At 38.3% G+C, this 14,045-nt stretch overlaps 1 protein-coding gene across 1 annotated transcript in view; it reads right to left on the reverse strand.

Annotated features, from left to right (window-relative positions):
• IMPG2 (interphotoreceptor matrix proteoglycan 2) overlaps positions 1-14,045 on the reverse strand; it is a 94,871-nt gene that overhangs the window by 15,418 nt on the left and 65,408 nt on the right. Inside the window, exons 11-14 of the mRNA XM_004035982.4 lie at positions 11,467-11,552; positions 3,567-3,870; positions 1,298-2,556; positions 457-676 (exon numbers count right to left, since the gene is read on the reverse strand). Coding sequence (XP_004036030.4) covers positions 457-676; positions 1,298-2,556; positions 3,567-3,870; positions 11,467-11,552 — 1,869 coding nt within the window. The remainder of the gene's footprint in view (positions 1-456; positions 677-1,297; positions 2,557-3,566; positions 3,871-11,466; positions 11,553-14,045) is intronic.

The following is a 14,045-nucleotide window of genomic DNA, read 5'->3' on the forward strand; positions in this document are numbered from 1 at the left end:
GTAAGTAGATAGATATTGATTCTGGAGGTTATGAGAGATGTTTGGTCTGCATATAAAAAATGTGGAGAGTTATTGACATTTATATAAGGGTTAAGACAATGCACATGGATGCAAAAACTTAAAGGGAAGATGGCCCAAACCTTGCGGTGACAACATGAAGGCATAGCAAGAATAGATCCAGTAGGTCAATAAAAACAAAAGCCAGATGTAGTGGGTAGAGAAAGGAATGGAGGTGAAATAATAAAGTAACATGTTTGGACGATGTTTTGAAAAGGGAATGATATTGATGTTCTTGGGAGAAATATTTTACTAGTTATCAAGATGTGGAAGATTTGTCTGACATAGTACTCTTTTTTCCTACAAGTATTGGATTCACCTTAATGCAATGAGGAAGAAAACACACAAGAATAATCACTGGATTCTACTAAGAAACCACCATGCTAGGCAATATCATACCTGATTCCACATCAAGAGAGTATTTATCAATAGCCAAGTTCATGGTATTGTAGGCAGTGGTACAAAAGTCTTCCAGAATCATGTACACCGCATTGTTGACGTTAGGAGGGACAGAATTGGCAAACTTCATTCGGCTGTTCACCACAATGCTGCCATTTCTGAAGTTGAGGATTTCTAAGTTCTGGAACCCCGTGAGATTTGACTGGAGATAGGGAACCAGCTACAATACACAAAAGTGGTAAGTTTATTGACAGCGTGTCACATTTTGTTCAATACATACCCAAACAAAACAAAACAAAAACACAGGTAAGACCCTGCCTCACTTTTCCTAATTGTATTTTATCTACATTTAAACTGCTAATTAACAAAAGTACAAATTAGGAATGATTTGACAGTATAAACTAGAAATGCTATGAGATTTTCATAGTGATATTTAGGAACCCCATGGAATTCATACATAGTTTTAGACACTCAGAGAGTTTATTCTCTGTTTCACTAACGGATCACAACAGTGGAGGCAACATAGGTACCCACAAAACATTAGCTTCACAATAAAATGTGAAGAGAAATGTCAAACTTACTGTAGTCCCATAATTCATGGAAAACAATCTTCCTTGTAAATTATCACATCACTCTCATGCCACTTTTGTGTTTTCCATTTCTTGTATGTCTTACTGTTTTCTTACCAACCCTAGGCCATGATACTATTTGTGAATGATAGGAAGTGAATGTTCACAGCAGATCACACTTTCCCTGGCTCAGACCTTATGTGCTAGAGGGGAGGAGGAGTGGATCACACATGATTATTCACTAGTGCCCATGTTTCACTTTTTATGCTTACCAATTCTAAGAATCTTTGCTCCAGGGCTTTATACTCCAAGGAGTTTTTATTAAACAGATCTTCTGAAAACATCATGTTAGTCACTCGGAGGCTGAAGAAAACCACCAAAGCTCCTGAAGTCTGGGTATAACTCAAGTCATCTCCTCCTTCTGTGGGCCAAGCCACACTAACCATCTCTGTGGAGTGAACACTTGTAGACATTTCCACATAACTACCAACCTTGCCATTTTGCTCTTGGACTTGCTCAGGCTGATAGTAATCTGTGCCTATCCGGTCCAGTTCTAACGAAATATCCTGTACACCCATAATTACTTCATCCTCTAGCAGGGTGGAGATTGTGGTTGGAGGCAATTTGGTAGACTGTGTCACAGATAACCAGAGCCTCTCAGCACTCTGTGGTGTACTTGCCAATATGTCTCTGGACAATTTCTCTAGGGAAGAAGTTCTTGTCCAAACTCTCTCTGATTCTGGCAATATAGTCCACAAAGTTTGCATATCTGGCTTTACCATTGAAACCTCACTGTCAAACCATTCATAGTTGGATGACTCGGTAATTTGTTCCATATCCTCCCTTAGGATGGCATCTGCCTGATCTGATTTATCAGTAGAGGCAGAGATTGCTACAGATGTCAGTATAAGAGGTGCTTTGGTAACTGAGTAATCATCAACACCAGGTACTTCTGATATGTGCTTGGGGAGGGTTAGAGATGCAGATTCAGCTGCAGTATCTGCGAAGATGGGCACAGCAGGCCCACTAAGAGGCTCTTCCTCTGGAAAGTGTGTGGATCTATCATCATGTTCATATTTTGAGTGCTTACTAATTTGGTCTGTGGAATCCATTTTGTCAACTAAAACTAGTTTCTCGTCTTCAATCTCAGCTGGCAAAAGTGAATCGTCATCTTCAAGCCATGGCTTGGACAGTGGTTCAGCGCTCTTCTCTGATGAAGTCTCACTCCATGGCCAAGTAATCAGATCTACCTTTTGCCCAGACCCTGAACCTAAACCACTGTCAAAGATTAACTCTTTTTCCATGGATGCATCTGGCAGGAAAGGGCTCACTTTTAATTGGTCTTTGACTTTGGAGGTCAAGGAGTCCAAGCCAAAAGGTATAGAAGAGGTCAGATATGGTGAAGATGTTAAGGACACATCAGAGTCTTCCATGGATGTTATTGTTTCTTTTGGCACAGGTTGAGTGAATGAACTTGAAGGCAATGAATCAATAGAAAGAAAATCTTCTGACTCTTCAACATTGGCTAATCCTAAAAATAAAGTTTTCCATTAATTAATCTACAGAGTTGCCAAAATGTATTCCTAGTTCTCCTAATAAAACTAGTTGCCTGTTTTTACCCTGTGAAGTTAAGAGGGACAATTGTTGACTTTTGCTTTTCTATATCTAGCAAACAACAAGATCTGATAATGTGTTTGCAATATGGGACAGTCACTCATGAATATTATCTCCTTCTCGAGGATAACAAGACCTTGACTATTGAAATAATCTTCAAACACTTGTTTTTTTTTTAATTCCACGAAAATAAAGAACTGCTGGTAGTAATTTTGACAACAAATACTAAATCCAGCAGTAATTTAGGAAGAAAATTCCCTGAACATTGTGTTTCTCTTTGAATTCTCATTTTGCCTGTTATGTTTATTGTCCATCATCCTTCAGATTCACTCAATGTTCACAATCCTGAACTCATTATTTATATATTTCTTCATCTTCCTCATTTCACATGTAAACTCCATTCCTAAGTCACATTTATTTTTCCTTTCTTCCACAACATCTAGATTATCTATTTCATTTTCACTTCTTTATCTCTGCTGTGGCTCCATGATTTCGCTTCTTCCCTTCACAATACTACTACAAGCAAAAATCTTTAGACTTGGCCCCCACAACTAATTGTATTATAACCTAGTTGAATAATCTTCTTTGGTGCTATTTGTTTATTACTCCAATATTTAAGTAAAGTGGTTCTTTAATAGTAGTAGCAGTAATTTAACTAAACTGTATACCCTTCAATATGACCTTCAAAATATCTGTTAATTGATCCCCACCCCAGCTCCCCAAGTTTATTTCTTATTATTTACCTATTTGGACTCTCCATTCCAACAAATTAAATTTGATTGTTTCCTCTCACACACAATTTTACCAAGACATTTTCCCCCTAATGAATGCTACCATGTTTTTTTCATAGCCATAGTCTCTTCCTCTCTTTAAAACCCCTGTCATCGGATACAATAAGAAGTACGAAAAGCAATTAAAGTTTCTCACCATTTTCTACCAAGTGAGATCCAGAAGTCCTTTCCTCAGAAGCCACAGGCAAGCCAGTCTGAAGCACTGCCGGGGTGACAGAATGAAGAGTCAAGCTGCTAACCTCTAAAACCTCTGGGGAAGAGCTGAGGCCCATCTTCGAGGGAAAGGCTAATTTGTGTGTAGACACTAAATCACCCAAAGGACTTTCTGACCAGAGTTCCCTGCCAGTGGCTGAGGGAGGACCAGAGCTGAAATCAAGTGGTGGAATACTGCTGGTGATGGATTCATCTGCTGAGGGCCATGCAGCTTGAAAGGTATTATCCTGGGGGGAAAAAAAGGCTAAATCATATCATAGATAAAAGAAACATATAAAAAGTGATTTTAAATGCCACCTATCTGTCTATATTCCCAGATTTTCTAGGGACAAGGAGGCGGTGTATTAATAATATTAGGAGTAGGAGGAGACATGGGCTCCAGAATCAAACAGATTTATAGTCAAATTCCAATATCTAGAGAAAAAGTATATCATCTCTCACCTGAAAACCAAGACAGATGAGGTAACATATTTAAAAGCCCTCAAACAAAGTGAATTCGTGAGAGAAAATTTTTTTTGATTTAGACGGTTCATTTTCCTCTGTGTTTTTAGCTTAAATGACTTTAAATACACAGAAGTTACTGTTATCTGTAACTTGTTGGCAAAGATCTAAGTACATTGCCCGCAGCAGGAAAGAACAACTGGCAATTTTATTCATCATTCTGAAAAGATAATTAGTTAATGAAGGCCCTCTAGTTTGGTCAGAAATGTCACCACATCAAAATGTAGTCTGGTTACCTCAAATGAATATCCACTCCTGTGAAATGGTATCACACTTAGGAAACATTAACAATTTCCTCTTTCTAGTGATGTTTTACTAATGTACTACTAATATTATCCTAAAATGTAGTTTCAGAAATGGAGAAGAATACAGAAACACAATCCTTGAACATGTTAATTATTTAATTTTATGAAGAACTGTCTATGTAAATGTACAACGATCAGCCAGGCACAGTGGCTCAGGTCTATAATCCCAGCACTTTGGGAAGCTGAGCCAGGAGGATCACTTGAGGCCAGGAGTCCAGACTGGGCAATATAGCAAGACCGCATCTCAACAACAACAAAAAATTAGCCAGACATGGTGGCACACACCTGGAGTTCTAGCTACTTGGGAGACTGAGGGAGAAGGATCACTTGATCCTGAAAGTTCAAGACTACCATGAGCTAAGATCAACCCACTGCACTCCAGCCTGGGCTATAGAGCAAGACGTTGTCTCTTAAAAAAAAAAAATGTTTAACAATAATGCTAAGAGGTAAAACGACCATGGTATTTGGCAGAAGTTTATATAGTTCAATCTATTCTGGATTCTGAATAACAAAGATAGATAACTACAATCCACAGGGAAAAATCTCATAAAATATTTCCTGGGTGTATGAAAACTGAAAAAGGAAAAGAGAAAAGAACAATCCTTTTCAGTCCTAAGAAGGTATTTGAGGCCGGGAGCGGTGGCTCACACCTGTAATCCCAGCACTTTGGGAGGCTGACGCAGGCAGATAACCTGAGGTTGGGAGTTCAAGGCCAGCCTGATCAACATGGAGAAACCCCCCCTCTGCTAAAAATACAAAATTAGCTGGGTGTGGTGGCACATGCCTGTAATCCCAACTACTTGGGAGGCTGAGGCAGGAGAATCACTTGAACCTGGGCGGCGGAGGCTGCGTGAGTCAAGATTGTGCCATTGTACTCCAGCGTGGGCAACAAGAGCAAAACTCCGTCTCAAAATTAAAAAAAAAAAGTAGGTATTTGAATCACATGGAAGCTTTTGAAAAACACAAATTCCCAGGCCTGACACTCAGAAATGTTAACTTAATTGGTCTGGGAGGGGAACCTAGACATGGGTACTTGTAAAAGTTCCCTAGTAGAGGAAATGGCTGGATCATGTTCTGGGCATAATATTCCAGCCTGTGTTTCTAATGTACTCTTCAATTGCTGAATGATTTTATTTCTTATCAACTGGAACCTTTAAGAAATTTCCCATATTTATAAGTCTATCAAAAGACTTGAATTCATGCTATAGCTATGAACAAAATGAAAACTGCAAATAAGAAATGCTGAATCGAACCTCCTCCCCCTCCTCCAGGAGACTTCTATCAGCAATATTAAATTTGCACTGACAGTCTCTAGTCTAACATGCTTTTTGAACAAAAGCACACAATTTTAGGGTGGCTAACTAGAGTTTAGTCTATGGCCGTGAAATAGAACATACTGGCCCATGAAGAGAGCTAACCCAAAACAAGGTGATATGGTTTGACTGTGTCCCCACCCAAATCTCATCTTGAATTTCCACGTGTTGTGGGAGGGACCTGGTGGGAGGGGATTGAATCATGGGGGCAGGTCTTTCCCATGCTGTTCTCGTGATAGTGAATAAGTCTCATGAGATATGATGGTTTTATAAAGGGGAGTTTCCCTGCACAAGCGCTCATCTCGTCTAACACCATGTGACACGTGTCTTTCACCTTGTGCCATAATTGTGAGGCCTCCTGAGCCACATGGAACTGTAAGTCCATTAAACCTCTTTCTTTTGTAAATTGCCCAGTCTCAGGTATATCTTTATCAGCAGTGTGAAATCAGACTAATACACAAGGCCTAATTAGTCTTTTATGCTTTGTCTTCACAGTGCCCCTTGTCTCTCTGTCAAAGATCTGTGTGAGAAGGCTTTGAACTACACACTCTCCCAATCACAGAGGAGGGACCATGAGGCAAGAAACCACCAGGCATGTCCTACTTTGTCCCTTCCCCTAGTGACAAATGCACAGGAAAGATGGTAATAACAGAAAGTCATTGGCTCTATAGAGGGTTACCCACAGTTTCATCTACCATCTTAAAACTAAAAGCACTCTGTCAAACAATCTTATTTTCTTTTGTGGAACTCAATTACAACATCATTTCCTGCCTTGTCCATGTTGTTTTCATTGGTTCCTATTTTAAGTGGGTCACCATGCTGATTATTCTGTATTTGTCACCACCACTTCAGATCCTTGTCTTCCTGCCCTCTGCCCTAGGAGGCTGACCCCTGTGATCTGCACCACCCCTGCTCCCTTGCATTTGTTTTCTGTTTGAGTTTGGCCAATGGGAAACATAAGCAGATCAAACGACAGGAGGAAGGAGAGGTCAGGGTATTTCTTCCCTGCTTTCGCCAAGCCTCAGTACTCTGTGTCTAGCATAGCTGTGCTTCTCCCTCCACAATTACAGCTCCAGCTGTCAGTGGGCTCTAGTAACAGCATTTCCTCCTCTTCCTCTGTAATCCAATGGATGGTAGTGGCAATTGCTTCCCACTGTTGTTAGTCTCTGCATATCTCAACATTCTTTTTTTGCCCCTTTAACCCTATCCACATCTCCATTGGTAGATTCTTCTAGATGATTCTGTTACTGTTGAGACCCTGGATGAGTGATATTATGCAAATGTGCCATCATTTTATAATACAGTGCATTTAAAAATCCATTAAAGTTTAAATCATTTCTGTCAAAAAGTGATTAGACAATCCAAAATGAAATATAAATGCCCAGCAAATAAGGAATGAGAATCACTTAAAACAACAACATGAACCAAAAATGATATCATTCTGGCTAAATGTAAATTTAGCCAGAAAATAAAAATCTGGAAAGGGAAAAGAAGAGTGATGAAAAGTATATGATGCAATGTTAGCAAACATTTTTGGCAATGTTGCTTTGGTTAAAAAAAAAAAAGAAATAGAAGCAAGATATATCTAGGAATTAGACTGGAGTCTAATAACCAAATCTTCTGAATCTGTTGACATGAAATGTATGAGAGAAAAAGCAAGACATCTGTAAAGAAAGAGGAAGCCAGAGGCCATCATCAAATGATCTGAGGACACAAAATTCCCTCCTGGGGAATCCCCTAACAGAAGTGACCCTGAGGATAATATGACATGTTTCATGATTCGTGTCAAAAAAAAAAAAAAAAAAAAAGATCTAATTGGAGAGATGACTTCTGGCACTTTTCTAGTAAACTTTAGGAGCACGCAAGTCTGGGAAACAGAGTAAGACTCTGTCTCTACAAAAAACATAAAATAAAAAAAATAGCTGGGTGCCTTGGTGCACTCCTATAGTGCATTCCTATAGTACTCTGGAGGCTGAGGCAGGAGGATCACTTGAACCCAAGGAGTTTGAGGCTTCAGTGAGCTACGATCACACCACTGCACTCCTGCCCAGGTGACAGAGCAAGACGCTGTCTCAAAAAAACACCATGGAATTACCAGGAGTACTGTTAACCTTACATAACTCTATTCAGTAGAGGTGGCTTGCAATTGCTGACCTGTGTGCAGAGTGCTCCTACATAACTTAGCACCAAATAGACAAAAAGCTGGTTCATATTTCTGCCTAGAGGGTCTAAGTTATTCTGAGTCCTCAAGAACAGAGGAGATAGAGCAAGAGTTCATTTCCAGAGAAATGGAAGACAATAAATTAAAGTCCAGAAAGTGAAAGGCAAAAAGTTAAGTAAAAACATCAGCTCTTGTCTTGCTCATGTGCTTTATGAGGCCATCCTTTGGCTTGTAAAAATCTTATGTTGGGAAGAGGGGCTGAGCATGCACATGTATGTGAACATAACAAAATTATCACATTTTACACTTAGAAGGACTCAAGAACACATGTAGTACAACCATGCCTGTTAAAGATAGAGAACTGAGGATCATAGAAGTGAAATGCTCAAGGACACACAAAAAAAGAGAGAAAAACAGACTGGAAGCAGCCAAGTCTCTAGATTTCTCAGTGCCAGTGCTTTTCCCACTAACAGCTATTCATCCAGAGGTCTCTACAAGTATATATTCCCAAGTGATAAAAGGATTTTCAGAGGAGAAACTAGAGCAAACAGACTTGGCAGTCCATGCTCTCATTTGGGTTAGCATATTCCACAGGTTTATAAGACCCAGGTCAACACAGATAGGGAGTGTGGGAGGCCATCTCCTAATATTCAAATACCTGCTCTAAGGAATATGGAGCCTGTTTACATAGAAAAAAGTTTCTAGCCTTCCCCTTTATTTTTCTAGGATTGAAAACTACATATGTAGTCAGGGGAAAGAAGGCCATTTGCTCAATACCAAGTTCTGTTCTTCAATAAAGTAGTTACAATGATGATGATCATACCATAAGAGGAAATTAACTTTTTTCCTTTTAATTATCTAAAACTACTTCCAGAGATGTGTTAAAGCTACTCATATATTCTTGAAAATTCCAAATGTACCTTAAAAAAATTCATGTGAGATAGCTTAAGCCCTTCAAGCCATGCTTAAGAAATTGAGTTTTATCAGACAGAGCACATAACCTGGCACACATTAGGAAAGCAGCTGAATCCTCAATGAAAAAGAAATCCTCAAGCAGTAATATACCGTTTCAGTATATCTGTAAACAAAATGCCTTTTCACTTCATAAAAATTAAAAGTAAAACAATACATAAAATCTTTTAAAAAGTCAAGTCACTAACAGGCAACATAAAATGTGAAAGTAAACAACTTGACTTTTCAAATAAAGAAGAAAGACCATCCCTTCCAGGATAAATATTCCCTAAAAAATGGCATGGCAATGAAGCTTTCTTATACATTTTGAAAGGTTAACACATACATGCCAGGAATAGCCCTTCATTAATTTTTCTATCCATAGATGTTCCCATAGTAACAAATTTAACTTGTGCATTCTTTTAGTTCAATGTAGTATATTGACAACTTTATTATATTGGCCAGTTTCATTTCTGCTACCGCCAATTGAAAAGTTTGTTAGCCCTAAAGAAAGCACACTGTACAAGTGATTTTCCAAGTCAGGGTGCCAGAAAAGTGTCAAATTCAATTTTCCAACATTCCTAGCTCTAAAATAACTTTTTTTTAACTCTTTGAATAAAGCCTTTATTACTAATAATAAAAACAATAAAATGACTAGTAATACAATTATGGCAGCTCTGTATATAAAATAATTTTTAAAAATAAGATCTGGGGGGAAAAAACCCACCTCACTTATATGGTAGAGTAAAATCTTGCTAACAATTGGCAAGGGCATGAAGAAAGGGAGGGAAGGAATAAATTAAAAAGAAAGTAATAACTAGACATTTCTAATTAATCATTCCTTGTTTTCATGTCTTATCATCTCCCATTAACGTTCTGATGTCTCCTTAAATTGTTAATGAATGCCCTACAGTAATCACTATTCAAAAAAGAAAGGAGTTGGCATCAATGCAAATGAAAGCACTGCAACGTAAATGAACAAGTGAGCCCTATTGGTGCTTGCCATCATTAAGCGGCAGCCACAGCCAAGCTCCAGCCACTTTCTGCCACAAGGGAATATGAACTTCAGAGTAGCAGATCTTCCTGGTGTTCCAAAGAAGCCAGAAATCTACATTTTTATGTAAAAATCTCCTAGTTTTAAAATATTGACTTATTTTTTAAAATTTGGTCCCAAGCTGTGTGTCTATAGTTGGATCCAGCTAGTCTCCAGTTTGCAGCCTCTGGCTTATATAGAAATTCTCATCTTTGCAATATGATTCTAAAATATCATCACAAAGCTCCTTCTGTGGTTACAGAATGTGATTAAAAGCGGAGAGTAGTGGCGCTGTCATCACTCCCTGCCACTGGACCCCGGATGGACCTCTAGGACAATATCTGCATCACCTTGTTTAGAAATCTGTCTACTACCACCAGACTAGAAATTTGTGTAGGCAGAGCCACACCTTACTTGTCTTAGTTTCACAAGCACTTGGCACATGGAAAGCACAAAACAAACATATTTGAATGAACGAATAAGTGAATGAATAAATACACACCAAATGAATGTACTCTCTGTAAATCTCTTCTAACCTATTTTGTCTAATATGTAACTCAGTGAAAAGATTGTTTTTAGTAATTCTACATTGTAATATTGAGTTGCTCTATAACCTAGTAGAAGAAATGGCTGCAGCGATTAATGGTTACATGAATTAAGGGCAGGCTTTCTGAATTTCCATCGCTCCATTAAAGTCGAGAAACAAGTAATTCAAATAGCTGATATGAGACAGAAAATAAATTTTAAGAGGGAAGAAAAGCAAGGAATGTAGATGAGAAGGGAGTCCCCCTACTGTTTGTATATGATAACAAAAGATTCCTGTATTCATTGTAGACAAGTAATTCTGTAGTGGTTTTTGGTTGTAGATGTTATCACTGTTGTTTAAACTATGCTGTTTCTTTTCTACTATATAACTCCCTACAAGTGAAGTGGCAAGTGGAGGTTTAGAGGGGGAAGAGGAATTCCTGATGCAGCTGGGTGGTAAGAACAAAAAGGAAAGTTCATCCCATGCTGTTTCTATGCAAGCGGGAATGTTTTCAGTCCAGGTTACAAGGAGGCCTGATTTAGAATCCCTGTCATCTGTCAGCTAGTGGATATTCTTCTTTCTCTCCCTTCCATACACACACTGTTCTATGTGTTTTGGAGTTTAATCATTTTTTCACTATAATCCTTGAAACAAAAAATCTACGCTCTATACCTAGTACATCAATTTATCATGTTGGCTATAAAATCTATTTCTGGGTAACTCTCAGAGAACAACTCAGTGGGCACTTAATAGCCTAATTATCGCTGAACAAGTAGGAACCATAAATAAGGTTTCTACCCTGTGTGGAGTTTGGCAATGCAGACTTTATTTAATCACTGCAGAAGGCTTAAATTTTCTGAACCAACACTTGGTACCCATGAGCTGACAGCTATGAGTAATGGTCTAGGGATGATGCAAGAGAATAATTGAAATGAGAACAGCTTGGGAAATTTATAATGCCAAAGTAAGCAGGTGAAGGAAGAAAGAAGAGAAGCTTGAGGGCCTGGTTCTAGCATAAAACATAAAAACATACCAGAATAGATGACGGCGTTGCCTGAAGACTTGAACTTTGGGTGTTCCAAACTAGATCTTCAGTTTGGTGACGCAAAACTCCTCTCACTGAGGAAAGAACAATATTAAAGAACATTTTTGGATGAGGCCCTATTGTATTTGAGGTGCAGGGACAACTGAAAGTCAAGTTCTTTCTCTTCATTGTTTAGATTTTGGCAGAAAATATGGGACACACTTACTTAGAAAATGTTTGTTACTTTATGCAGATATTTTATTTATATTAGCACAATCTGCCTGAATTATAAGAATCTAACATAAAATAAAGATTTTTCCCATTATCACATTTAGGACACTCCTCTATTACTTCCTTTCCTTTCTCAAGTTAGTTTTTATTCTGTTCAAGATTCCTATGAAGCGCTTATTTTTAAATTAATTTTTTAAGTAAAAAAGTTGTACTGAAATTTCAATTCCTTTGGTTTATGCTAAGAATGGTAGAAAAGCATGCAAAAATAATTGCCTTTTGGGAAGAAAGTACCTTTGAAAACTGAGCTAGGACGCCAAAAATCTTTGTCACTGTAATGATATTAAAGAGCAACAAAGAGAGTAGATTACATAATTTATTTCAACAAAAATTTAATGAATGCTTGCTAGTTACCATAGGCTTTGCCAAAGTTGAGGCTATAAACATTAATAAAGCCAAGTTTCTCTTCTAGAAACATTGCATATATCAGAGAAAAAAACACAAATTACAAAACAACGTGAAGGGCGTGTATACAATGTATGGTAATACAGACAAAGAAGTAGTTGATTTTGCCCACGGAGGAGAGGGAATCAATGAAAGCTAAAAAGAAGGGATTGCCAGGAGAGTGATCTGGTGTATGCAACCAAAAACAGAAGTAGAGTCTCTTTATCCACCTGTTCCCACTGGCCTCACATAGAGGTATCAAGCAAAAGTCAAAAACCCTATTTGGCTTAAGTATTTTCCAAAACTTTTAAAAACTATGTATACAATTATCTTGTCTTCTATGAAAAAATAAGCTCCACAAGATCAAGGAGTGATGTGGTTTGGCTCTATGTCTCCACCCAAATCTCATGTTGAATTGCAATCCCAAGTATTGAAAGCGGGGTCTGGTGGGAGGTGATTGGATCATGGGGGCAGATTTCCTCCTTGCTGTTCTCATGATAGTAAGTGAGTCCTCAGAGATCTAGTTGTTTAAAAGTGTGTGGCACTTTCTCCCTCTCTCTCTCTCTTTGTCTGTCTCTTTCTCTCTGACTCTGTCTCTCTCTCAGTCTCTTCCCCTACCTCCCTCCTGCTCCACCATGGTAAGACGTGCTTGCTTCCCCTTCACCTCTTCACCTTCTGCCATGATTTTAACTTTCCTGAGGCCTTCCAGCCATGCTTCCTGTACAGCCTGTGGAACTGTAAGTCAATTAAACCTCTTTTCTTCATAAATTACCAAGCCTCAGGTTATTTATAGCAGTGTGAGAATGGACTAATACAAGGAGGATCATATCTTTTGAGACAATGATCAAGTTACGTAGAAAGCTGCCGCCATTCAGAACTCTGAAGTTGGCCTGGCAATAGAAATAAATTTTAGGGACAAAATTCTGAGTAATTGAAATATATGTCTAATGAAAGCCCAAGGCACTTGAATTAGTTGGTACTAGATATTGTAAAGCTTTTGTTGAACTTGCTTACAAATTCTAAGAAAGTTGTTTACCTCTTTTTAGGATACCTTTATGAAAGTAGCTCCACCAACAGCCTCCACATAAAAGGAAGACCTTGCAATACTGTTTGTGGATATAGTTTCCTAAGCAACCTCTTTGTTTATTGTAGACCTTAATCTTCATGCCATTCTCCTACCACTCCAGTTACTGACCTTGGTGTTTGCACCTTCTGCTCAATGTAGGTTCTTAACTCCCTTAGGTCATGATCTCCTAACTATATCTTTTCTCTGTCTGATCCCAATATCCTGATTCCTAGAATCTTCTGCCCATATGCCATCTCCATGGTTAGCCCCGGCTAATCTCTATTAGCATTGCCAGAGGGACTTCAGCAGTTTCAGATTATAACAAGCTTCTTATCTGTTCACTATTTTATCTAGCCCTAGTATTCCAACAGAGATTCAACAATGACAAAGAAGTATATGAGGAAGTGAGCCCAGGATAACTGCTCCAAAATATAAAGCCTCCCTAATGTTTAAGAATGAATGGTTCTATAACACTCTCATCCACTGAAGAGAGCATTTCTCCATCTTAAAGTCCTATGTAATTCATATAAAGCCCAGACCACTTTGTGACCCTGTCTCAGCAGAGTGTCACATTAAAAAAACGTTAGTCCAGCAGCCAAAATAGTTGAAAGCAATGTAAAGTTTTAGTCTGGCCTCTCGAAAGAAAGAAAGAAAGAAAGAAAGAAAGAAAGAAAGAAAGAAAGAAAGAGAGAGAGAGAGAGAAAGAAAGAAAGAAAGAAAGAGAGAGAGAGAGAGAGAAAGAAAGAAAGAAAGAAAGAAAGAAAGAAAGAAAGAAAGAGAGAGAGAAAGAAAGAAAGAAAGAGAGAGAGAGAGAGAAAGAAAGAAAGAAAGAAAGAAAGAAAGAAAGAAA

Source organism: Gorilla gorilla, chromosome 2 (genome assembly GCF_029281585.2).
Source record: "Gorilla gorilla gorilla isolate KB3781 chromosome 2, NHGRI_mGorGor1-v2.1_pri, whole genome shotgun sequence".
NCBI classification, from domain to species: Eukaryota; Metazoa; Chordata; class Mammalia; order Primates; family Hominidae; genus Gorilla; species Gorilla gorilla.